Genomic DNA, 27,033 nt, shown 5'->3' with positions numbered 1-27,033 from the left:
TCCCTTGGTTTTTTTGTTTTGTTTTGTTTTTTGTTTTTAAAGATTTTGTTTATTCATTCATGAGAGACACAGAGAGAGAGGCAGAGACACAGGCAGAGGGAGAAGCAGGCTCCATGCAGGGAGCCCGAGGTGGGACTTGATCCCGAGACCCCAGGATCATGGCCTGGGCCGAAGGCAGGCGCTAAACCGCTGAGCCACCCAGGGATCCCCGCTTCCCTTGTTTTTAAAATCAGGTTCAAAATCCTTACTTGGTCCACAAGGCCTACAGCTTCTGGGCTCTCCCCTTGTGTTCCAGCACTTGGCGGACCTTGAACTTTCCCCACTGCCCCCCAGCCCTTGCGTAACCCCCACACATCCTGAGGTCCCTGCCCGAATACCCGCTGCTCAGGGAAGCCTCTTCAGGCCCCTGACCAGGTTGGGCCCACGCGCCCTCAAGGGACGCCTCCGCACGTCTCCTTAGCACGTGCCCCACAGCCACGTGAGGACTTGGGTGATAACTTTTTCTGTGTCCTGTCGCCGTAAGGTCCGGGAGAGCAGGGCCCTCGATGGCATCCATCCGGTGTCCCCCACAGCCTGCCCGGTGCCGGGCACACTCGCTGCAGGTCAGTCAGATGAGTAACAGGTAACGATGGCAGCGAGCAAACCGCGTGTTCGGAGGCCTCCCGGGCCGTGGGGTGTCCCCCAGGCAGTGGGGAAACACGGGCACCGGCTCTCCAGGGCCTTCTGCGCCTCAGTCCACCTGAAAGACCCCGCGTAAGTTGGAATGGGTTTAGGGGAGCCCCCCGTCGGGTGCCGGCCCACCCTCAGGCACCCTCTGGGGCCACAGGAAGCCGTCAGCGTGGGACCCCGGGGCCCCCCGTGCTGGCGGTGCACCTCCAGGGGTGAGGCGAGGCGGGGGCCGGGAGGCCGCAGCTTCTGGGGCAGCCGGGAGTGGCACCGCACAAACCCTGTCCCTTTAGGAGAGCTCGTTGCCTTGCTGCGCGTCTCGCTCGAAACACGGTCCCCGAGGACGTGGCGAGAGGCAACTAGGCCTTCCGAGCCTTCATGACCTTCTCAAGAACCCTGTTTTCCTTTCCCCGCAGATATGCACTTATTCGGCCACTACCCCGCACACGACGACTTCTACCTCGTGGTGTGCAGCGCCTGCAATCAGGCCGTCAAGCCACAGGTTTTCCAGGCGCACTGCGGTAAGTGGACCCCCGCGCCCCCGCCGGCGACCGTCGCCCGCCCCCCCACCCCGCCCGGACGGTGTCCGCCGGCGGCGGCCGTGCCCCGCGCCTCTGCCCCCCTCGCAGGGCAAGGGTTTTCGGAGCTGGAGTCCTTCTCGGAGCCGCTCAGCCCTGTCAGAGCGAACGAGAGAGAACCTGCCACTTGCGGGAGGGAAATGGGACCGGAGCGAAGCCGTCCCCCAACCTTGCGCTGGCCTCCCGGGGCGATCACGGGAAGGGGGAAGCAGCCCGACATCCCTGAAACGGGGGGCCAGACTGAGTCTGCCGGGGTTTACCCCAGGAGGGGCTGGAGCTGAGGGCAGCCCAGTGTGGGGGGCTCCGGGGGTGCTGCCCCAAGGGAACGCCTGGTACCGACAGACTCAGCTTTGGTTTCTGTCTCTCCAAGAATGCTCTTTGTTTGTGTCTGGGAACTTGCCTTCCCTCGGTATCTTTACATCCTCGATGTCATAAATTCCCTTCGGTAGGTCAGCAGCAAACCCTAGGCCACCCCCCTGCAGGTGCATAAGGTGCTCATGATGCCACGTCAGGAGCACGTAAACCACCACTGACCTCAGACAGGCACTTACTTAACCTCGAGAGATGGAAGGCGCCTTATCTTAAGGTGGAGGGTTTCCAGATCTTTTCATTTAAGCCGTACTCCCTTTCAGTGAACGTCCTGTCTCAGTGCCCTCTTTCACTATCACATCTCCAAGCACATTAAATAAATGCCAAAAAAAATTAAAGCAATAATAATATTGGGTATGCTTTTGTAAATTACACATTTTCCCCTTTCTCGCACTCAGGATTTCTGACTTTCCCCCACCAGCTCCAGTTGTCCCTGTTCTATAAAAAGTGAGTTTAACGTAAAGGGAGTTGCTTATCCAAACTCATCAGTAAATGTATTTGGCCCTTTAGAATAGTTTTTATGTATTCTAATATCATCTATGAATATGTATATATATGATATATCCATATCTAAATATATATAATCTGTATCTGTGTGTATGTGTATATAGAGAGAGAAAGAGAAAGAGTGGGTATATTTTGTGTTTTTAATATATAAAGAGAATCCAGGATTTAGGGGCACTTTCCAAAATTTCCTTACCTGCTCAAGGCAGAGAGAGGCTCCTAGATAAAGTGCCATACAGAGAGTTCTGTTGAGAGGGCGAGTCTCCTGATGTCCCCACAGCCAGCTCTGTGAGCTTGAGCTCCTTGCCTGGTGTCTCAGGACTTTGGTTTCTCCTCTTCCGTGAGGAGTGATCTCCACAGGTGCTTCTAGCTCTAACATTTTCGTTTCTGGCAGGCTGAGCATGAAAGGAGCAAGTTGTGTGCTCGGCCCGAGCTGACCTTCTTGCTCAGTGCTCTGTAGCAAATGACCTCCCCCCTTCCTCCAGGAGAGAGAAAAGGTCAAACCTTTCCAAAGGGAAACTGCTAGAGACCCCGAGGTGTTATCAGCTAAGTGACAGGTGGGGGAACGGAAAGCAGAGCGGTGGCAGGAAGATCCCACACAGCTGGTTTGTTCAGTGAATGACCGTGGAATCTGTGTGGCTGGTTGCTTCTGTTTGTCTCATGAAGATGCGGAGCTAGAGCACCCCAAATGTCACGGGCGTTCGTTCATTTGCAGGGATGGGCTGCCGAGCTGGGTATGGCTGTGAACAAAACAGATGAAAATCCCATAGGCTTAATCAAAACTTTCACTGGGAGCTTAATCCATTGGCAGAGTCTTTGATGGAAGGAAACAGAAAGGGGCCTGGGACCCCACTATGCCTTGCAGTTCTGCCCAAGGTGAGGCCTCATCTAGCCAATGAAGGAAGCTTCTAGGGCTTGGCTCCTGTATCAGCTTGGCTCCGCTGATACAGCTGCCTCCCTCTGTTCTAGGCCTTTTGATTCAAGAGCCAAGTCAAGCTTAGGGGAATGGCCCAGGGTTTGGGGGCTGTCTCCTCTGAGCAGTGGCAGTAAATTAGCTTGGGGGTTTGGAGTGACGGACCTCCTCACTTGAAGCCCAGACCCTGCTGAGCTTCTTGCTGAACCAGCTGATGAGTAGCGCGATGGGAACTCAGCAGATGGAGGTGTCGAAACCTCCCTGTCTCTCAGGTGTGTGTCCTGCTGATTCACAGCCCATGTTTATCAAGACCAGGAGAATGCAAGGCAGAGCTCAGAACCACAGCATTTCTTCGGGGACAGTGAGGATTTCTTCGTTTCCCTGAGAATTCTTTGTGTGGCTTAATGATATTTCTTTTCTTGCTGTTTTATCTCCTCTGACTAGCCTTGCTATTTCCAACAAGTTAATAAGAATGACACTGTGCTAAATGCCAGGTACTGTGCTATGCGCTTTCCCTATCTTTGAGTACGTAATCCTCTCAACAGCCCTATGAAGTAGGTACCAGTATGATCCCTGTTCTTTTGAATGTGAGGAAGCTGAGGCTCAGGAGTGCCTTACCTGAGGTCTCAAAGCTAGGCAGGTGCACAGCCTGATTTTGAATGCAGGCAGCACCACTCCAGAGTGAGGGAAGTCCAGAGTCGGCTTGCTTAGCCCGTCCTTCACTGCGCTTCTCCATGGATTGCGTGCCCTCCCTGCCCTGCCCGGCTCCAAGACTTGCCCGCATTCACTGGCCAGGTAGCACATGGGAGTGCAGGTCTTCAAACTCTATTTTGTTAGCAGCAGAGCCTTTCTTCAAAAGGAATCTCATGAAGGACCCCGGTCTATAAATATTTTTGCAAAGCAGGGCCTCTGGGGTTGAATTTTGTTTAGGGGCTCGAGCCCCACCTACCTAGCCTCTCCTGACTCCCAACCTGTCAGGGGTCCATAGAACAGCATTTGAAGTTTGTTGTAACAGAGAGGACATGGGATGGGAGCCAGACCATGCAAGTCACATTAGCTGTGTGACCTTGGACAGGTGCCTCTGTCTCTCCACCTTGTCTGCCTCATGCAATTGTTGGTGCAAAATAACTGGTATGAAGCACCTTCTGGCAAGTACACCCAGAGCACGGGTCCATTTCCTCCTCCCTCTTCCTGCATGGCATCGATCCCCATTGCCCCCAGCTGGATGTGATTCATCCCTCCTAATAGGACTGTTCTCCTGCGCCACTTCCCGTTTCTGCCTGCACTTCAGTTATCTGTGGACTGTCTCGGCACATCTACCAGCTTCTCGGATTCTTTCAGGACCAGGGATGCGCCTTGTCAACTCTGTACTCCCAGCACCCAGAAATGAGTCCATCATCACTGGCCCTGACCCCGGGAAACAGAGCTGTGGTGCACTGGAAGGGACATAGCTAGGGGCCGGCATGCCTGGGGCCAAGTCCCAGCTTTGGCCCTGCCCAGCCCTGAGACCCTGGACTTGTCACTTTTCAAATGACAGGGGACTGGATAATGTGTTCTCTTAGAAACTTACTCATTCTTAGCACGTGTGGTTCAGTTCCTGGATTTTATGGATCCTGGCAAAGAGAGAGAGATGGGTGCACGGCGGCATCCAAGATCTCAGCGTCCCAGTTGTTTAAGTTAAATTGAAAAAAGCACGTGTGTGTGTGTGTGTGTGTGTTTATGAGAGAGAGAGAGAGTATTTAGGCCGTTGGTTCTGGGGACATTGAAGGTTGATGGTAATGTGAAAAATTGGAAAACCATAGTAGAAAAATCATGGATTTTGGAGGCAGACAGACCTGGATTAGAATCTTGACTGACATTTACTCTCTGTACAACCTTGAGCTAAATGCATGACTTTTTCAAGCCTCATTTTCCTCTAAAACGAAGGTGATCTGATCGTTCTGCCTCAGAATTACTGTAAGGAACAGAGATAGAGTTTCCTGGCACATAGTAAGGAAATAAAGAAAGGGTAGCTATTATTGTCAATAAAGTATGGCTATTTCTTATTAGGTTGAATGTTTCTTATGAAAAATGGGAAAACCAATTCAGTCAAATGCTTCCTGTCTTCATTTCTGGCCCTGTCTCAGGGGATGTGCGCGCGGAGGTCAGCCTACAGACATTGGCCTGTGATTCATCTTCAGCCTTGCATACTCTTGGAGGCAAGAATTGTCAGCCTGAGGATGATTACAATGCCAGGAGTCCCGAGGATCTGGCTTTATAATATGGTTTACGTTCACATTAGGCCCCAGTGTCAGCTCCTCCAGAAATGTCGTGAAGCTCCGGGTACCTCTCTGGAGTCCCTGCCAGGGTCCATCCTGCTTTGGCCGCCTGGCCACACAGGGTCACGTGAATCCCCACTCCCAGGACGTTCTGCATTCCTGTCACTTCTGATTTTGTGCCCCACGCTGATGTCCCCCCAAACATAAAAAGCACATGTGCCCAGAGGTGAGACCCCGTGCTTGGCATGGAGGGGGGCTCTCTGGGAGCCGCCTTCTGACCGCCCCCCCCCACCCCAGGGCCACCTAAGGTCTCTTTCCTGAATCTGTCCAAGAGCCCTTTAGATGCTTTTTAAACCTATACCCAGAAGATACAGAATTTTGAGATATTGCTTTGTTTCTAAAGCCCCTTAGGTGAGTTGATGAGGTTATTTAGGGATAGTCACAGAAAGGGGGAAACAGAATATTAAAACCTCGCCTTGGAAGCCCTGATCTCATTCAGCAAGTGTCCTTATCCCTCATACCCCAAGTTGTAGCTTGATGAGCAGCCATGATGTGATTGGCTCACGGTTGGAAATAGCCTCTGTGGGGTCAGTCTGCCTGGAATCAAGTTCCAGCTCTACCGTTTGTTAGCTGTGTGACTTGGGCAGATTACTTGGCCTCTCTGTGCTTTGGTTTCCTTATTCTTAAAATAGGTAGAGTGGCTTATCTTATTAGGTGGTTGTAATAACTGAAAGAACTTGGGGTGCCTGGGTGGCTCGGTCACTGAAGTGTCTGACTTGATCTCAGCTCAGGTCTCGATCTCAGAGTCATGAATTCAAGCCCCACATTGGGCATGGAGCCCACTTTAAAAAAGAAAAAAAGGAACTTGCATTTGGAAAGTACTTAGTACCATAGTGAAAGTTTAACAGGAAAAAAAGTTCAGCTATCAAAAACCAAGTGATAAGCTACAGAGATTTGTAATGAAATCTTGTCCAAAGGGTTTTCACTCATGATTAAAGCAGAGTAGGAGGGTGACGTGTGTGACTCTTCCTCTTACGTCAGTGCTGTTGTGAGTCTAACCCTCATCCCAGAAAGAGTGCTGTAACCATTTCTCCAAAAATGAATCCTCTGTGTGTGTGATATGTGCGTGCGGGTGTGTGTGTGTGTGTGTGTGTGTGTGTAGAGGGTCTTATCCGTGGGCCCAGGCATGTATATAAGCTCAAAACAAGGATGTGCAAGGTGCCTACAAAGAAAAAATATATTTTTATTACTTTTAGTAGTTGCATACTTCTAACAATTTGGAATATTGTAATTAAAGAGAAGAATATAGTAGATTTAAGTTGTATTTTCATAACGGGGTTGGACATTTATGAAATTGTAGTTGTAGGATTTGTCCAAATGAAGAGTTACGATTTTCTTTCTCTCCTTATCTCCTGACATATTTGCATAATGAACTACTATAAAGGGGGCTTTCTCACTAGCAACACTGTTTCCACGGGGGGCTGGAAGTTCTCCGTGATGGGGCACCCTGTGCAGTGCTGGGTGTTGAGCAGCTTCCCTGGCCTCTATCCACTCGATGCCAGTAGCAGCCCCCACCCTCAGGCATGACAACCAAAACTGTCTCCAGCCATTGCCAATGTCCCCTAAGGGACAAAATCACCCCCAGTTGAAAGCTACTCCCGTAACATATAACACCCCCATGTGTCATATCATCTTCTGTGCTTTTTCTATATTTAAATTTTTCTCCACATGAAAGTGAACGTGCATGCACACACACATGAGCCCAGAACGAAGCCCAGAAATAACTGCCGTGCAATCACACACACGGCAGCATGTAGAAAGTTTACTATTTCAGCTTCCACAGAGCTGGTCACCAGGATAATTTCCCTGTCACATTTGTATGCAAGGCATAACACAAACCATCTTATAGAAACCCATAAGTGGCAGTTTTTCCCCACCTCAAAAATCAGAAAAAGGGGAGAAAAAGCAAAAGAAATAGCATGTCCGTAGACATAGAACCTTCAGAAATTTTCAGCCACATTTGGTGCCTGCCCTCCTAGCAGGGAGCCACGGAGCCCCACACCCCATCCATCAAACAGAGATAATCCCTGGATGTCGCTGCTACTTAAAAAAAAAATGTATTAGAACCAAAGAACCTAGATGTCATTCAACAGACAAGAGAGGATTAATTTTTCCCCTCTTTCTCAGAGAGGGCTTTTTTTTTTTCCCTTTCCTGATTATATTTTTGAATGCCCTTCAAGTAGCTGTTTTGCATGTTGATGGTGATGCAGTGGAATTTAATGAACTGTGAGCCAAAGCAGAGAGGCTGAGCGGGAAAATAAATGAGTGACAGCGACTCACCTCCGTTCCCCCCGCACACATCCAGATGCCAGTGTCGGCTGGGTACCAGGATCGGCCCAGCCCAGCAGGGCTGCACATGGGAGCCTCATTAAGGAGGTCCCAGGGTTTCCTGCAATTGTTCTTTTTATTTTGTCCACCTCCAGGTGACCTCGAGTTGAGGAGGAAACCAACCATTTGTGTTTCTGAGCCCTAGAGAAAGTCAGCCTTCTGTGTGTCAGTGTCCCCCTGGGCTTCTGGGGGGATCATCACCACATAATTAACCTCTGGGACTTCCTTTCTGAAAGTGTTGATGGCCACCGCCGCAGAGCGCTTGGGCTTGGGTGTCAATCCAGTTAGATTTGTTTGTTGAGATTAAATTTCGGTTGTTGTTGTTCGTTATATTTTATGAGACCAGATTACTTACACCAGAGAAGTATAAAATAATTAAAGGAAATTGTTCTCATCAAACATATTCTTTGCCGAGTCTGACAGCATGAATTAATAAGGCTTGCCAAGAGCATCTGAATACGTGCAAACTTTATTTTGTTAGTAGGATCCTTTTTTAACTTTGATTTCATGAGTGTAAGCCCGATCTGGAATGAACTCCTAGACTAATATATGTCTTTTGGGCTCCTTATAATCAGAAACAATACCTGCCAGCGTTTCCTTTTGTGTCATCTTTCCATCATCCCTGGTAAAGTGTGAATCATACAATAGATGCTCAAGATATTCCTATAAATCCTATGGCGAACCCTATGGAAGGAAATGACAGACCAATTGCCAAATGGTTAATTTGTTACATTACATTGCATCTAAGAGAATCTACGACAAAGTAGGGCTATGTTTTGCTCCACTTCACATGTTGATATTTTGAACTTGCATCTGCTCAACTTACAGTTAATGCTGTGTCTGGAACAGAGTAAGTTGACCTAGTCCCCGACCCCGACTTGTCTTTTCACTCTGCCAATGGGAAACAAAAATACCAATAACAGTAATGATAATAAAGCTAATGCACGTAGTGAGCACTTACACGTGCCAAGCTTTCTATGTGTTAGTTAATGCTATCGCCGCCGTGGTCATATGATGCCTATCACACAACAAAGGCAAGGGACATTCAGAGGATTTAAGAAATTTGCTCAAGATCAGGCAATGTAAGTGGCAAAACTGGGGTTCCCACCTCTGTCCGACTCAAGTCCCTTTAGCCACTCTACAGGTTGAACGTTTTGGGTCTGGAACTCCCCATGACACTGTAGCTAGGCTTGGCTACAGAGAGGTCCGGTGGTCCCCTGAAGGACCTACCCAGGTGCTCTTGCGTGGCCAAGCTCCCTGCCTTTTTCTCACACACCTGCTGACCTTGTCTGCTGACTGGCAGAGATGAAGCACTTCAGCACGATTTTGAGGGAAGGAAGAAGGGAAGCATAAATCAGCTATAGTGAGTGTGTGTAGAGCCTCAGCCACAGCATTTGAACAGACCTTTAAATATGAACAGACAAAAAGAAGGGGCCTCATAGAAGTAGTATAGTAGGTCCCATCACCTACGTCTTGTAGGCTCCTATAGGCTCCCCTTTATCTCCAACAAATGAGCAGATCCACGAGACCCACAAAGAGTAGGTTACTTCCTCTAAACCCATTGAAATTCCCTTTTTGCGTGTTTCTGTGAATTAAGTAGAAATGCTAATAAATAAACAGCAGATGGAATGGTTCAGCTCAAATTTAAAGCTAAATTAATAGGATCTTCCTAACCTCAGGATTATTGAATTCATCCGTAATTGAAAAAAAAAAATTCTACTTATAATCACATCAAAGCCTGTTTCTTGAAGGCTAAGACTTTTGGGTCCCCTTTTTCAGAGTCACGTGGCTTTGATTCATTCATTTATCTAAAAAACATTTACTGATTACCTGTCCCAGGCAGCCATTGTTCTAGTGTCACAGACTGGTGGTGAACAACACAAACAAGGTCATGGCTTTCTTGAAGCCTACATTCTGGGAGGTTAAATGACACAAAAACGCAGTCAAGTCATATGAAGAGCTGGCATGAGGGTGTCCCAGCAGAAGAGGTAGGTGGGGACCAGATCTGTAGAGCCCTGTGAGCCAGGGTTCAAGGTTTGGGTTTTTTTCTGGACGGGGTGAGAAGACACTGAGGGGAATGAGTGAGGAAAAGACATCATCTGGTTGATATTTTTAGGCAACTGCTCTGGCTGCTTGGAGCCTGGGAAACCTGCTAGGGACGAATGCAGATAGACAGGAAAGGATAACTCTGAGGTCCCTCCTGGAAATGGAACTGACAGAATTTAATGATGGGCTGAATTGGAAGAGAGAGAGGTCAACATTTGGGATTAGCATGGGAACGGCAGTGATCTGGCGGGAAAAGCAGCAGAGGGTGACGAGGTGGAAGCCGAGACAGGTCGAAGCGTTGCATCGACCCGGTCAAATGCCAAGAAAGAGAAGAAGCTGCTAGATTTGTCACCGTCGGCTGTTACTGACCTGGACAATAGCCATCTCAGTTGTGTCTTGAGATTTTTTTTTCCAAGTGCAGGTGACTTTGTGTTTATATCACTGATAGACCTCTTTCTGGGCTGACAATGCCCTAAGTGTTTTGTCTGCATTTGTGCTGAGCTCAGCTGCCACCCAACCAAATCGTCAGTTCACGCCTCTGCCCCTGGCATACCTGTGCTCTGTGGTACCCATCACCATCAGCGGTGGCACCGGCGAGCCCTGGCTGCTGAGCCTTCTGCATCCCTGAGTCCCAGTGCGGAGCACATTTCCTGACTTGCTACACAGGCAGGTAGAAGGAAGGACTCCTCCCACCCCAATCAGTATGCCCTTGGCACCCTCCACTTCACCAGCATCAGCATATGTGATGGCTATTGCAAATGCTTGTTGACTTGTCCATCCCGTCTCTCTCCTCCCTCTCCCTTTCTCTCTCCCTCTCTCTCTCTTACACACACACACACACACACACACATGCACCAGACCAGGAGTTTCAAGGAGCCAGGAGCCCTGTCGTCATGCTCGCCGTTGTATTACCTGCGTTAATGATGAGTGCTGGACATACAATTGATGCTCAGAGTACTTCTTTTAAAATGAATCTTATGAGAAAAGAGGGAGGAAGCAAACAATGAGGGGAAATTGGCCTGCTACTTGTGAAGAAGCCAGATTCCACATGTAAACGAGTACATTCATTTAGGAGATACAACTCTTTTGAAAGAGAATGACCGGCTCTGTCCCAGTAAGGTTGGAGAGGCGGCATCCGGGGAAACGTCCTTCCTCGCTGAGCGCTTGCGAAGCTGCTGCTTTGATCCTTGACCACAGCTGATTTCTGGAGGACTGGCACTGTAACATGACCCCCGGCTTCTGACTCATCACTTGAGTCGTTTGTCCTCGCCATGCAGGCTGCACTGTTCCATTCCTCGGAGCTGTATCAACCAAGGAAAATTAGGGGAACAGTAATCACCTTCTTTAAATCTGACGCAAGAATGTTGCCATCACAGATTCAAAAGGTCATTTTGCACTTCTCCCCCCATCCTGAGCACTGAGTAGAGCAGCATTTCCCAAACAGTGTTCCCCTCCTCGGCGTAGTGAACCGGCGCTCCGAGAGCTAGAGCTTGCAGGTGGACGTGCGCACGCAGGGAGCACGGCGCCCAGCTCCCCTCTGCAGCTATTCGAGGATTAAAGTGCTCTGAGGTCTTGGAGTAAAACACAAAAACATCTCTTTCAGTGTGGAGGCTCATCACTCTTAATTTATCCGAATTCAACCACAGGCACTGGATAATCATTATCATGTACCTTTGTTTCCAATAACGTGACCCCAGACACAAACCCACTGCATTCTGGTATTGGAGCAGAGAAACAGAGATTTTTGTCCAACCCTGGAGGAGAAACTGGCCATAGAGAGAACCCACAATCCCCAAACCATGTGCGCTGTGCTTTATGAACAGAAGGGCGTTCAAGGGTGTGGTGATTGTACATAACTTTCACCTCACAACCTGATGCGGGAACCCAGCTTCTGTCTAAGCTGGAACTCTGCTGAGCGGTTGTCCTTTTAGAAAGGCCTCTGGAGTTCTCGCTCAAGAAGCTGATTCTTAGTGCTTAGCTGGGGTCACTGAGAGTGAGTTACCTCCCAGAGTGTCCCATACAAGGAACCCGTGTGTAAGGTTCGCCTTGAGGACTTTAAAGAAGGTTCTGGGGTGCTTGGCTAGCTCAGTGGGTTAAGCTTCTGCCTTCGACTCAGGTCATGATCCTGGGGGTCCTGGGATCGAGTCCTGCATCGGGCTCCCTGCTCAGGGGGGAGCTTGCTTCTCCCTCTCCTCCCTGCTCATGCTCTCACTCTCGCTGTCTCTCAAATGAGTAAATAAAATCTTTTAAAAATAAAAAAAAATTTTTTGAGAAAAAAAAGAAAAAGAAGTCCAAGCCCTCTTTTTTTTTTTTTTTTTTTTTTTTTTTTTTTAAGTCAAAGCCCTTCTTCCCTCATATGCACATTTACTATGGCCTGTATCTTTTTCCCTCCTCTGGAAAAAGGTGCTTTTCAGTTGATGTGGCATCTTAGCAATTAGTGGCTTCCTGGGGTCGAGGACCTCCTGCAGCTTGTGTAGGACCTGTCCTGTGCTTTTGCACAGAGCCAGGCCCTCTAGAAAACAGTGCCGCAGACACGTGCGGAATAGATGGGTCTGGGGCAGCATGGGGCCTGGGGGGCAATAAATGAAGACAGTGGTCTAATGTTTGGTTTCGGATTGACCCTGTGTTTTGTTTGTTGATTAGTGTCCCCAATGCTTTGCTTCTCTCCCCCAGGATTTATTTCTTCAAATCCCTGAGCCTTCTCCAGAGGTGCATTCGGCTTCGCTTGTGTTGTGTTGGTGGTTCCAGCCCAGCTCCGCAAGTGGCTGCCCCCAGCCCATACTTTACCCCCTCGTAAGCAAGCACCCACCTCCATCAGGAGGGTACCGATCCCTCCCCATTAGTAAGGTCACACTGACACCCTGGCTCGGGGACCTGCTGCACTGTCAGCTCTGGGCGTCATCTTGATGGTGGCACCATCTCCAAGTACATAGGAGTCGGGTTACCAGTGTGATTAAGGAGGCAGTGCTTTCCAAATTCTTCTGCCCTGATGACAAACCTTTGCCTCAGCCACTCTTTGAAGGGGTGGGGGGCATGGTGATGGTGGTGGTGTTTGCTGCCACGAGGGACCAGCCAAGAGGCCCAGAGGTGGTGAGGTTGCCCCTGCTCTGTGGCTTGTAATGTTTGTGAGCCCGGAAACCACTGGGCTCTTTTAACTACCGCGGGTGTGCCAGGCACAAGCAGAAGAGCTATGTCCCCTCTCTTTTATCTGCTATTTTTCTGCCTCCCACTCCCACCCACCCACAGAACTTACAGACCTGTCATTAATTCGATTTGGTCCGCATCACGCTGACCCTGCATCCTATCCCTCTTCCAGCGTTTGGTGTTTTTCCTTTTAATATTTGTCTCATGAGTCAACCAGCACTGGAACTGAATTGGGTCAGCAGCAGCACAGTCCAGGGGAAGGACCATCTGTCTGGTTTTGTTTTTGTTTTGAGGGATTCCTTGGGGGAAGTGCTTCCTCCCCACAGGATAAATGAACCTGTATTTTTCCTGTGTGTCTCCTATGCAGCCTTCCCTGGTCATTTTTCAGAAGTGCTTGGCCCTGTAAAAGAACAACCAGGAGACCCCCTACAAAATGTTACCTGCAGTGTTTGCTCGATGCCAGGACACCATTCATTTGTAAGATGCCACGTCAAGTGAATAGCACCTTTTCCCAGGTGCCAATGGCACCTCCAGGGCAGTCTCCTTATCCAGCCTGCGTTGGTGAGCAGAAAGAGATAGGTATATAGTGTGGTGAACAGGGCACAGCCTGGGGAACGTGCCAGTAGCAGCTTCTAGTGTTACACCACTGGGTCATAATTAACCCAGGCACATCCCTCTTTTCTTCTGAGGCTCGAATACTTCTTCACCTTCTCCTTGGTTTAGAATTTAGTTCAAAGCACAAAATAATGAAGCTATCATGGCTTAGGGAGTTTCCTGTTTCTGGTGATAGCCCCTGACAATGTCATGTAAATTAACCTGGTCCCATAGCAACTAGGCCACACACAGAAGAAAAAAAAAAAATCACACAACCACCAACTGGTAATTTAGGAGTGTGGTTTTAGTTTTCTGATGTAAAGAGTAGTTGAGGGAGGCCTGACCGTTTGTTTTATTTTTGATTTCTGGTTTAGTTTATGATGGCCAGAGAATGTTAGCTCTGAGTTATCCATTTTATAACTTAATGATATTTCCTTTGTGACTAGTTAGCATGTGACCATTTTTTTTAAAATGTGGCTCATGTGATCAGAAAATTTGTTTGATCTCTTGTGTGCAAGGTTCCATGTATTTCCTTATTTTGTTGCTCAAATCTTGTATATCCTCACCATTTTGGTCTGCTTGGTCTGTAATTTCTGAGAAAAGGGTTTTAAGTCTCCTACGATGGGTGTAAGTGTGTCAGTCTCTTCTGGAACTCAGAACAATCTTTAATTTACAGTTTTAAGACTGTGTTGTTGGATGCGTATAATACATGTCTCTATAGTAGTGGAGTCTTCATCCCATTAACCTTCCCCTTAGGTCCTATTTCATCTGATTAACTTTCCAACCCAGTTTTCTGTTGGTGAATATGTGTTTGCCTCTTCCCTTTCCAGTCCTTTATTTTCAACTTTTCTTTGTCATCTTGTCTTAGGCAGCATTCTTGTAAACAGTATGTAGCTGGCCTTTGTAAAAGTCCAATCTGATAGTGTCTTTTAATAGGTAAGTTTTATCCATTTACATTTATTGTGGTTACTTTATATGTTTGGACTTATTTCTGTCTTTTAATTTGTGTTTCTGCTTCCTTTGCTTTTTATTTGCCTCTTTGATCTTCTTTCCTGTCTTCCATTAGATTAGCAAAGCTTTTTTAATCTTCTTCCCATTTTTCTCTCTGCTAGTTTGTCCAGAATAGATTTTATTTATACATAGATAAATATTTGTATGTAGATATAGATATATTTATATAGATAGATGATATTTTTGTATATAAAAATTTATGTATTTATGTAGTGATTGCCATTAAGTTTTAACGTGCATAGTGAACAATATTTCTTTTTCTAATAAAGGCAATGGTTATCCGGGACTTCTGTGTTCTCCAACAACACAGAAACCTTTGTACACTTTTCTCTTAACTTAAAGTCAACTGGTAATTCCAATAAAGAGTTGAAATCCTGACCCAACCATTGCCATGCATTCTCAGCCTACAGACTCACAGGAGGATTAGAGGCACCCCAACTGATCTATAAAGCATGAACTTCTTGCTAATTCACTCTGTTTTACACCCTGGGGTGCTTTGGGACATGTGTCTAGTTCAGAGTGATACATTCATTTCTAGTTTTTAAAAATCTGTTTGTCAAGTTCCTGAAAGTGTTCTGAAGTAGGACTGGACAAAGAACGTTCAGAATCCTATGCCCTACTGCTAGGACCTATTCCCATAAATCCCGTTTGTCATGTGTAATGATTTTTAATGAGAAAATGAAGGGGCTCCTCGCTACTGACACCTGCTTATTTATCCTTCTTCTCAAACTTTAATGTGCATATGAATCCCCCCCCCCAAATGTTTGCTAAACACTAAATTGCTAAAATGCAGATTCTCATTCAGTGTGTCTGTATTTCGGATGCCATTCCAGGTAACGCTGGTGCTTTTGGTCCATGGACCACATCTGAGTAACAAGTGCTTGGAGAATAAAATTTAGCTAGGAAGATTGGGGCTTCAGCCCTAGGTCAGGGTTCCGTGATACCTCACAGAACAGCGGATAGCAGAAGAACTGCTCTCTTTGAAGTGGTTTGGGGTTGAGGATCATTCGAATGCTGAAGGTCTCCTTAAAGCCTTAAGGTCTGGCCGAGCCAAGAGTGAGTGCTCATTCTGTACACCGTGAGTCCCTCTCACCTTTCTGGCCTCTGTCTGCCCTCCCCCCAGAGGCCCAGCACATGCTTCAAGTCTCAGGCCTGTCACTATGTCATCTAGATGTGACTCTGTGAGTCAGTGCCCCGAGAAGGAGTCTGCCCGGGGCCAGGGGCAGGTTTCCTGGTAATTTATGTTTAAGATAAGCTTTTAATAGAGATACACTTTTAAATAGTAACCAGGAAAAAGATTCTCTCTTTTTAACGGGTAGCCATTTATAGGACTCAGCTGTTGAAGCTCAAGGGCAGCATTAGGCTCAAGTTTAATCTTCTGTATACCATAATTTACAGCACTGAGTAAAGCATCGTACGTACAACGATTTCAGTCATTTGCTGTGATAAATAGCTATTGCTCTTGGCGGAACAGAAACACCGTCTCTGCCTTCCATTTATGAATATTGAATGGTCTCAGGCAGGCTTTTGCTGTAAGTTTTTAAAGGGGAAATCCCCACTGATCACAACTCCTCCCTAGCCTGGAGTATAATTTCCCTGCTCTGGGTCCCCATTGGCCCTTGATCCGGACAGCGGTTCTGCAATGCACGTGTGTCCTGGTGAATACTGCACAGGGCACTTCTGATGATCCCTGGTGCAAGTCCTGCTGTTTTGCACCACATGCCTCTGGTTGTTTGGTAGATTTAGTAGTGGCAAGAAACCACTGACAGGGATCAGGGAAATATCTTAAAGGTGATAATCTGATGCGGGGAAAAATAGGAGGGATGTGATTCTGTTGGATTCCTGACAGAGAGAAGATGGTGTCAGCGAGGGAAATTGAAACTAATAGGGACAAAAGGGGGAAAAATGTCAAGATTCTAAAACTCTAGGGATCCACTCTTTAGGAACTCAGAGACACACATGCCTTCCACCAGACCTCTCTTAGTTCAGATACTTTCTTCCCTGCCACCTGGGAGGAGACAAAATGGATATGTAAGTATGACGCTTGATAGAGTAACCAACTGGTCTTGAGAAGTCCCTTGGGTCCAAGTCGGCTGGTCACCCTAGACTCAGGCTTCCAGAAATTCTCCCTTCAGCCCATTTCCTTTCTCAGGGATGAATTTTGTTCACTAAGGCCTAAAATCCTTAGCCTGGCATTCTTGGATTTGTCTCATGTTTATGCCAAGCATCGCATTGGGTGACGAGAGGACTCAAGGGTGAAGAACATGAGTAGAGAGGGTGAACAACTAAAACAGTGCCCCTTGGCCTCCTTTGGAATGCCATGGCACAGACTGCCTTCCTGAGGCCCATTTGGGAGTGGCCATGGCCAAATGCCACTTAGCAGCATCTCACTAAGATGATTCCTTTGAATACAGAGACTAGAGCCTTCTGTTCTCACTATGGCCTTTGAGGGTGATCACATATCTTTAGAAATAGCTTCAATTTCTACAGCATCTGGCAGTTTACAGAGCACTATCTAGTAGCTTGTTCATTGTCACAGTGGTAGCAGCTCAGTGAGGTAGACCAGTGGGTGCTGGCTTCCCACTTCAGGATGCCCAAAGAAGTTCAGTGGCTTTCCTAAGGTCACTGACTGATGGGGACAGAACTGGGACCAGTATTCAGGACTTCTGAGTCTAACCTCAGTGCACTCTCCATGGACAGAGACCTCAGGGAAAAAAAAACCACACAGCAGCAGCAAAATATCCGAAGCAGGTGTACCTTTATGCAACTTCCCACCTTTGCCATTTGTAATCCCAGACTTACGGGCAGCCAGCCCCTCCTCTAGCTTTCTTATATCTGCTTCGCATGGATCCAAGCTTTCTGTAATATCTACTTGAAAAGCGGTCTTACTGTTCTGAATCTGAAGGAATATTATTCAGTTCGCTTATAGGTTATGATCCACCCTTTCATTTCCTGGCCAGGAGATTCCATCAGAACAAAGTTACGGTCATTTTAGCAGCCGCTGAAGGCGTTTGGTTGTGTTCCGCAGGAGAATAAATCCACTCAGCATTCTGATTAGTTACAACCGGTGATGAGAGAATTGTGCGAGCCAAAAACTCCAAGTATGTGTTTTATGCATGTAAACTTACTAATGAGAATGGGGCTTGGCAGAAAGCTGAGCTCAGAGTTGCTTATTAGTATTCTGAGAGCTGGATTATAGACACAGATACAATACAATTTGATCTTGATAGCATCTCTCATTCCCAGGCCTCAGATAAGTTTGTTAAGCAGAAGGATGAGAGGAAGCCACCTGGAGAGAGAATTGTTTATAAGTGGCTCAAGAGACCTTGGCAGTTTAGGACTCCTTGGCAACCTTGCTGTGACCTCCTGCCTCTCTTTGTGCATCTGTGGAATGGGCATGGTGGTTATGCTCTCAGGTTATTATTAGAAATGAATAACTTGAAAATGCCTTGGCATGTGACTTGTGCTATAAATATGCCTCGCTGCCATGTGGATGAAGGAGTTTTTAGCTGCCACGTACGATGAGGTGAGGCAGGGAACGTCAGTCACCGGCAGCGGGAGCCTTGCCAGAGTTCAGGGAGAGGGCCAGGGGCTTGTCTAAGGAGAGAGAACAGAGAGACCATCTATGAAGCAGTCTGGGGCCACATGGTGGAGTGTTCAGAACAAACAAGCACAAAATAAATGTTTGAGCGTCTGGCCTGAAATTAGAAGCAAATAGGGGATTGGAGATGAGCCTCTGTCTTTTCACACTGCATGCTCTATGCTCCGGCTCTGGCCATGCTCTGAATTCCGGAGGGTTGGGCCTAGGGAAAGGGAGACGACCTGGGCAGACCAGTGTCCATGTGGGGTTCAGCTGCTCTGTTTAAAAGAGATTGTAGGGGATCCCTGGGTGGTGCAGCGGTTTGGCGCCTGCCTTTGGCCCAGGGCGCGATCCTGGAGACCCAGGATCGAATCCCACATCGGGCTTCTGGTGCATGGAGCCTGCTTCTCCCTCTGCCTGTGTCTCTGTCTCTCTCTCTCTCTCTCTCTGTGACTATCATAAATAAATAAAAAATTAAAAGAAATGACTATTACGTATAAAAAAATAAAAATAAAAAAAAAATAAAAGAGATTGTTTTAGAGAAGCAGCACAGGTTAGGAACAAGCCAGACCCTGGGGCCATGCTGTCTCGCTGTGCTTGTGGCTCTGTTCCTCTCCAGCCAGGTGACCTTCCACGATCGCTCAGGCTCTCTGTGCCTCTTTCCTCATCTACAAAATGAGGGTGAAATTAGTACCTGTCTCGGAAGTTGTCAGGAGAATAAAATGAAGAGTGAACACGAGTGTGACGCTTGGAAGAGCACCGGGCATCTGTCTACGCCAGCATCGTGAGGGCTTCCCGAGCCTTGCGAATTCCGGCATATGGCAGGGAAGGGACACACTTGGATTGGTTGAGGACAGTTCACCTCCAGAGGATAGAGGGTGTTGACCATGAATTACATGATCATTCCCAGAGAGGCTGCATTAATGGAAAGAAAAAGAAGAGTCACAGCCAGATGATAGCCAGCCTTGGCTGGACCGCTGGTTGTATTCACAAAAGCAGATCCCAGTGGCCGGTATCCTAGAAATTTATGTTTGTTTGTCTCATGCAAGTCTGTCTTGCCCAGAGTCATTCACTGATACTGTAACTCTACTCTGGAATCCTCCAAAAATCATTCCCCTGTTATCTACCTGCCTCAACATGGGAAAAATCCCTCTCATCTGGAACTCCTGTCTCATGCCTGCCGTCCTGCCTCGCTGCAGTGTGTGGGCAGGTCTGCTCTCTGCTGCACACTGTCTTCAGAATGACTGGATTTCAGACTTTCAGAGCAAGCGTCTTTAAATCCACTGGTGAAAGGAGACAGCAATCATCTGCTGGTTGGTGTTTGCCAAAATGTGGCCTTACGACGGGATGAAGTGATGGCTCCTGGCATAAAACCTGGTTCCCCCTGGGCGTACACCCAGCCTGAACAGCTCCTTTAAAACCAGAAGCAATTTGTCATCTTTTGATTCTCTTCCAGCACTGTCCCTGTCACAGGTAGATAAATGAGGCGGCATATGGGTGTCCAAACGCAGGAACGTCTAATCCCAGCAGTGTCCCGCAGAGCCGTCACTCCACGAGGATGGAGAGCATGGTGGGGTGGTCCCTGGCTTCAGGATTGTCACCATAAGCAAATTTTTTCATCGCATGTCCCATTTCTATGCATGAAATGCTTTCTCAGAATCTCCCGGCCCCCAGTGTGCCTTTGATAGGTGTGTTTCTCATTTCAGAACCCTGAAATGAATCATATGTTTGTGAGCTCAACTTCTCATGTCTCTGGTTCCACAGAATACCACTAATCAAATCAATGTCTCAGCAGAAGCTAACAAGCACCCCTGAATTAGAAATAGAAGGGGGCAGGGCTTGGTGTTCTACAAAGCATTGATGACAGAAGGCCAATGGGAAGGGCGGATGCGTTTCCGTTCACCTCAAGTCCCATGCTCCGTATATGACTTGAAAGATACCCACACAGTCTTCTCCACAGCCCACGTGGACTGTAGATTTTCTTTGTGGCCTGTAACTAAAGTCACCAGGTCATTCCCAAGGACGCACTAGGCAGAAGAGGCCTCTTGATGCCTCTTGCTAGCCAAAAACATGGGAGACCCGTGACACCCCATAAGTGAAGGATAGTCCTGTGTGGCGGATGAACTCCGCCAGCCAGGGCAGGCCTGGTGCCCATGCCAAGGTCTGAATGTGTTGCTGGTCCTGCCAGGCAGCTTTGATGTCATCTGTGGCCATTGGTCACACCCTTCATCCCCGTGGCTGCCGGATTAACCGGGCACCCACAGTCACGAGAATCTGGGCTTGGCTGGATTAACTCAAGTTCATCCCTAACCGCAGGAAAATCATCTGCCCTGATAGTATTACAGTGAGTCATTGAGCATCACTGAGGCGCCCTGAGAAAGGAGCACACGTGGAGCATTTTCTCAAAGCTGGGTCTATTGAACATGGACCAGATTCTTCACAGGCCACCATAAGGACTTCGTAGCCAGCTCCTAATTATCTATGGTACTGAAGAAGAAATCTAGCATGACCTTTATCATTTAAAAATAAATCCCCCCAATTGAGCTTTGGCCAGCAGTTTCATACTAGAAATCTTCTAGGGGAGGGTGGTATTTCCTTTTATGTTTTCCCAATTAACCAGTAGTTTTAATGAGCAACAAAATGACCCAGCAGGGCTGGGAGTACAGCACGGGAGGGATAATTGGCTCAAGGTTAAGGATGGGTCTGCCTCTGTTCTTCCTCTCTCAACTGTGTGCCTTTGCTCCATCTACTTTATAAGGTCAGGAGAAGATGAAATGTAGAAATGTCCCCGAGCCTAGCCATAGGAAGCACACCGTATGTCGTAGCTGTTGTCACTTATTTAGACTTACAGAAACTCTTACTTCATCAAGAGGACGAAATGACAGAAGAGTTTGTTCACAAAAGACAGGTGCGAATCTAAGTGAATCTTTAAGGTAATTCTGGGTTTCATTCATGGCGAACTCACATCATCTTTTTTTTTTTTTTAAGCTTAAAAGGCTGAGCCAGCTGTACATGATATATTAAACCCACACATTTACTTACTTTAGAAAAGTTACTATTTTGAGAGTATGATCACTCCTGGGGAAAAAAATAATAAAACAATTTTGGTGTGCCTCTTGTCCATTGAAAAGAGTTATGAAGAATGATTTCCATTCCTTGGATTCGTGTCTTCAAATTCCTGCTTTCTTTTCAAGCTTTGTCATAAAGCAAGAGAAGGGAGGACTGAACTGCTCACAGAAGGAGTTCCTTGTAATTCCTCTTCACTGCCCCAGAGTGTCTGGCAAAGAGGCACTCAGTCAATGTCGTATGAATGAAGGAATGAATAATTTAGATGTTTAATTCTTTAAGTCAGTGATACTGAACCTTTAGCCATGCATCAGGATTGTTCAGAGGGCTTATTAAAACACAGATTGCTGGGCCCCCCACCCTCAGAGTTTCTGATAGGGTGGGTCTGGGGTGGGACCTGAGAAGGTGCATTTTCACCAAGCCTCCAGATGGTGATGATGCCATTGGCTTGAGAACCACTGGTTTGGGGTCCATTCTACTGCTTAGGTTTACTGGTTGTTGTTGTTTTTTTGTTTTGTTTTGTTTTTTGGGTTTTTTTTTTTTACCTGTTTCAAGACTTCTAAGAGATTGACATCTGTTGTCTGACCTTGCTTGGCCATGGGTTAAGATAGACTTTGTAAAAATTACCAGGATATGATTAGATAGAAAAACAACCTTGATTTTTTTTTTTTTTATTGAAAACTACATTTTGTTCCTTGTATAAGTTTGAGAGAAGTGGGGATCTCTGGGTGGCTCAGTGGTTTAGTGCCTGCCTTCAGCCCAGGGTGTGATCCTGGAGTCCCAGGATCAGGTCCCACGTTGGGCTCCCTGCGTGGAACCTTCTTCTCCCTCTGCCTGTGTCTCTGCCCCTCTCTCTCTCTCTCATGAATAAATAAATAAAATCTTAAAAAAAAAAAAAAAAGTATGAGAGAAGTGAGAATCAGATCCCCACCTTCTTCCTGACTGTGGTCTCTGCTGACAGGACGCAGCCTATAGGGAAGTAGGGTGTCACACCTTGCAACCTAGTCTGATTGTATCTCCATCCAGTTTTGGAATCCCTGCTTCGTGTCAGAGACGCTTAACTGCAAAGTTGAAACGAGACATGACCTTTTGCAGAGGCTGCAGATGAGCAAAGAGGGTACAGGAGATGAGCATACGATACAAAAGGGAACAAGTTCCTTGCAAAGCCTTTTCATGCTGGTTGTCGGCCTGACTGAAGTCATTAGGCCCACGGGATTCGGAAACACGGAGGGAGTTTCATGGCCTGAGGAAGGCTGCTCTCTGCAAAAAGTTGTCCTAAGTCACTTTGGATGGCAGGCAAAGAGCTAGAATTCCCAAACCCAGGCCTCATGAAGCTCCCCGCCCACTGTGCATCCCCCTCTTCTCAGGAAAGAGTCCTCAAGACCCCCTACTGAGGACACTCAGTAGAGGCCAGTGACAAGTCAGTACCAGAGGGACACCAGAGCCCCTGAACATAGAGAAGAGATCAAAGTGAAACCTGAGAAGGGGATTGGAGGGAAGGAGGGGACCAAGACTTCCTCTGAAGTGGTGAGAGTGTATCAGTAACCTAGTGCTGTGTAACAAATGGCCCCAGCCCCTGGCAGCTTAAAACCACAAATATTTCTTGACTTGTAAAGTTTCCATGGGTCACAGGCCCGGAGTGGTTTAGCTCGGTGGCTCTGGCTTGGGCTTTGTCATGGGGTTGCAGTCAAGCAGTCATCTGAACCGCTGTCATCCGAAGGCTTGGCTGGGGCCGAAGGACCCTCTTCCAAGATGGTCCACTCACCTGGCTGTAGGTGGAAGGCCTCAGTTTCTCTCTCAGTACCTTAGGCCTCTCCACAGGGCTGCTCACAACATAGCAATTAACTTTCCCCAGAGCCACTAAGCTGAAAGAGAATGGAAGTCAGAAGGCTGAAACAAGTGACTACGTCTGGCCCCCACTCAAGGGGAAAGGCATGAGATGCCACCTCTTGAAGGAGGAGTGCCACCACAGAGTGAGCCCCTTTCATCTGCCTCTGGCCAGGCTCAGGAAAACACAGGAATAAGTGACATGGGGCCTTTGGTGAAAGGAGGATGGAAGCTTTAAAAAGGACTTCAGGGGAGGCTGTGGGAGTTTTACCTGATGGGTCTGAGGAAGGGTGGTTGTGTAGAGGCAAGGGCATAGAAACTCTGTGGGGTTGTGCGGGCCACGAATCTCTTCAGGCCATGGGCTCCCTTGCTTGCAAAGGGACTGAAGCCACCAGTGAGCCCGAAGGCTCAGGTTTGGTTCCAGAGAAGAGGAAGAAGGGGCTCCTGCTTAGAGCCATCTCTGTGCTAGAGTAAGAGCAATCGATAGCCCTGGCATCGCCTGGGTCACCTGGCCTGCCAGGTCCCCAGTAGGCAAAGAAGAGCAATCCCAGGCAGATGTAGCATCCTGGAATATAGGGGAGCCTCTGGGCTGTGCCTCCCAGGAAGGATATTTGGGGCAGTGGGATGGGAGGATGTTAGGAAGCAGAAGAGGGAGAGCCTCACTCGTTTTTATAAAAGTGATCCCATTAGGGATGATGGCTCAGGACTGCTGGGCACAGTGACAGCCCTTTGTGGCCGTGGCTCCTGGGTCCCACACAGAGACCTCCCATGGGGGCGGGTGCTTATTTTGGCCACCCCAGCTGCATAAATGGATCCTGTTCAGCAGTCTTCTTTTGAGAATGCAGAGCCATTGGTGGTCATATTGTACTGTGTCTGTTCTTATCTCCCTATCATCCCCAGGGAATAAGCTAATCAAACTTGCTGATGATTTTACACTAAGAAGGAGATAGCTAATAACTTGGATGACAAGTATTAGAATACAATGTGATGTGGATAAATTGGGTCCATGTATTAAGGGCTGTAAAATGAGATTCCATCAAGGCATGAATAATGGTGCCTCTGGAAAGGATTAATCAAATACCCCATTAAAAGGTATAGGAATTCTGGTCAGACAGCTCCTGTTTAATTACACTCCTGCCCCCACCCCGCCCTCTCACTCGGTTCCCTCTGAAACTACTTCCTACTAGGAGAAATGTGGAAAAGAGTTTAGAGGAAATTATAGAAAAATTGGGACATACGTTTTGATAGAACAAGATCATGAAGACAGATTTAAGCAACCAGGGTTTAATTTAGAAAAAAAAAAAAAAGATAAGGCAATTGGCGTGAGTAATCATTTACAAATGTAATTTCCAGAGGAGCCCTGTTGATACCATTCAGCAAATGCCAACAAAGCATTTACTTTCCAAAGGGAGAAAGCAAGACAACAAGACAAATGAAGCCATCTCCAGGAATGGACCAGACAACAGCCAAGCCATAGAGAAGAATCAGGTGTGAGAATGGACAGTGCAGAAGGTAGACACAACTACTGAAAGATCTTGGAGGACTGGCATTGTCTGGAGAAGGCTTTCTGGAAGAGGAGACCCCAGTGGAGCCCCGCAATGTGGACAAGCTACCATGTACTGCAAATTCGTGAGCACACTCTGGTGACAGGGTTTAGGGAGAGAATGGGCTTGAGCAGAGCAGGGGGCATCTGTGGGATTCTTCTCTTCATTTCCACCACTACCACCTTGGTCCAAGCTGTCATCACTTCTCACCTGGACAAGTACAAAAAGCCTTCCAGCTGTTTTCCGTGCTTCCACTCTTGCTCCTCTACAATCCATCCTGCACACAAAAGTCAGAATCAAAAATCAAAGTTAATCATATCATTCTCTTGACTTGTGGCTTGCCATTGCTTTTAAGCTAAAAGTAAATCATTATCATGGCTATAAAGTCTTGCATGGTCTGAACCACATCCTGTGCCAGGTCCCCTTTCACTCTCTATGCCAATCAGGCCGACCTTCAGCGTTTCAGCACATTGGGTCTTCCTGCCACCGGGCCCTTGCACATGCTTTTCCTGCTCTGTATATGATTTTCTTTTTCTTCTTCTCCTCTTTCCGAAGCTAACTCTGACTCATCCTTCAGAATGCATCTTAATGATTACTTCCTCCTGGAAGACTTCTCTGATTTTCATAACTAAGTAAGCACTTTCTTATACCTCAAAAATAAATGTTTGTTGTGTGAACATATGATTAATGTTTATCTCCCTCACTAGGCCACAAACTGCAGGAGGGCAGGGACCCAGTCTTTGATCCCCTAGAGCCTTGCCCTGTCTCAATAAATATATACCGACTGGATCATGACATTTAACTCGGAACACTGAGACTAGTGGAGAAATTATGGTTGACCATATGTAGGAGAGTGCCATTGTGAATTCTTACTGGGATGAAAAGCTGAATGCATGTTCAGACTCTGCCACCTGCTGGTTGTGCTACTATAAATAAGTCACAGGTCCTCTTGGGGCCTGTTTCCTCATCTGTAACATGGGGGTACCAACAGCCACTTCACATGGTTGTAGTGAGAAATTAATGAAATAATATATATAAACATATTTTAACTGTAAAACCAGACATAAATATGCTTTGTCATTTTTTCCAGTGTTGTCATTAGCAATTGGATGGATGGATGGATGGATGGATGGATGGATGGACAGATTAATAGGGAGCCAGTGTGAAAGCCGGAGTGGGCTGGCACAAGAATGGTATAATGGAAGCCGAAAGAGGAGGGAATTTCAAGAAGTAGGAGGAGGCTTGTTGATTGACCACAACATTTTCATACAGTAGAGCAGGCAAGGAGAAGGAGAAAAAAAGAATCTTTCAACTCAGAAGTCACTGGTGACCTCAGGACAAGTCCTCCTCAGCCGTGTCACATGTCTGTGCTTTCAATGACATGCCTTAACTGTAACTTAATCACTTTACTGATTTTTATCTTTTTTGGAGGAGGGAAATCAAATTGATTTGCACATACAGCAAAATTGGGGAGATGACTCTGGCTGCCACCAGCAGGTGCTGACAAGTGAAGAAATGAGCGTCAGAAGATAAGAAAATACACTGAACATCTATTTTTAATAAGGCCTAGTAAACCTTGGTTATTTATTAAATTGCCATAGATAATTAGGTTTCAGTTTCCAGGGTCATTTCATTTTAACTCCCTGTGTTCCAGGAGGTGGAGTGGGGCTGGATATGTAGGCAGGAACCTGTGGTGTGAGACCCATCTGAGGGCACTTTTGCTGCTATGAGCTTCTTCTGGGTCTCTACATCCCACTTTCTACCACAAGCATCAAGGCAGGGTGAGTTGCTCTAACACGTACACACACATCCTCCCTAGCTAAGTACATGGTTCTCGTGGACCTTTGGCTCCAACGTGGTGGCTTAGGCTTCGCCATGCAGCCCTAATCCAGCAGGTCTGCCTGTGTGCGGGCCCTGGGAGCAAGTGGCCCCGGCTGAACCTGAGCCCTCACACTTACCATCTCAGGGCTGACTCCTGAGGAGTAAGAAAGACACGTCACCAACTATCATGTGGAAATGAAACAACTGGTGGTCTTTTCTAGTCTGTTTTTAACTTTTTCCCCCCTTCCCTAGTGGAGTATCTAAGTTTTGTCAGCCAGGTTTGGAAAGCATGGGGGTGAAGGTGGATGTTGAAATTGGCCATTGGAGGTTATTTCATTTCCACGTGATAGTTGGTGATGTGGAACCTGGGGTCTATGAAGTGAGGAGGTGGTAGTCAAGAAGACTTTAAAATGGCTCAGGGAGGGCTTGAAACCCCCGCTCTAGTGCCTCTCTGGCACGATGGCTCAAGAGCGTGTTGCCCATGTAAAGACAGATCCGTGCGTGTCTCTGCTGCCTGCTGCTCCTCAGGGGCCCATCTCCCAGAGCCAGGACCTTCTTTGACAGTCTTAGGTTCAAAATATTTAGTCAGTGAAATGGTTCCCTGTGAACTGATGTACACAGTTTGCCAAGAAGGAATGCCCAGGCCCTGGTCCACGGATGAACGACACCGCCCCTGGAAGTCCTGTGACATCCCAGCCTGGGAGGTGTGGGAGGCACAAAGCGA

At 47.4% G+C, this 27,033-nt stretch overlaps 1 protein-coding gene across 9 annotated transcripts in view; it reads left to right on the top strand.

Moving 5' to 3' along the window:
- Positions 1-27,033, top strand: part of ATXN7L1 (ataxin 7 like 1) — a 241,330-nt gene that overhangs the window by 85,132 nt on the left and 129,165 nt on the right. For 8 of the 9 annotated variants that reach the window (XM_072759942.1, XM_026006062.2, XM_026006064.2 and 5 more), the window contains one exon: positions 1,083-1,187. Coding sequence is in view for 7 of the 9 variants with exons in the window: in XM_026006062.2 (XP_025861847.1) it covers positions 1,083-1,187 (105 nt within the window). In the remaining 2 variants the exon portion in view is untranslated. Of the gene's footprint in view, positions 1-1,082; positions 1,188-24,352; positions 25,551-27,033 lie in introns of those variants that run through there. The other variant, XM_026006066.2, reaches the window with a different exon arrangement.

Source organism: Vulpes vulpes, chromosome 5 (genome assembly GCF_048418805.1).
Source record: "Vulpes vulpes isolate BD-2025 chromosome 5, VulVul3, whole genome shotgun sequence".
NCBI classification, from domain to species: Eukaryota; Metazoa; Chordata; class Mammalia; order Carnivora; family Canidae; genus Vulpes; species Vulpes vulpes.
This window is presented reverse-complemented; position numbering and strand designations above follow the sequence as displayed.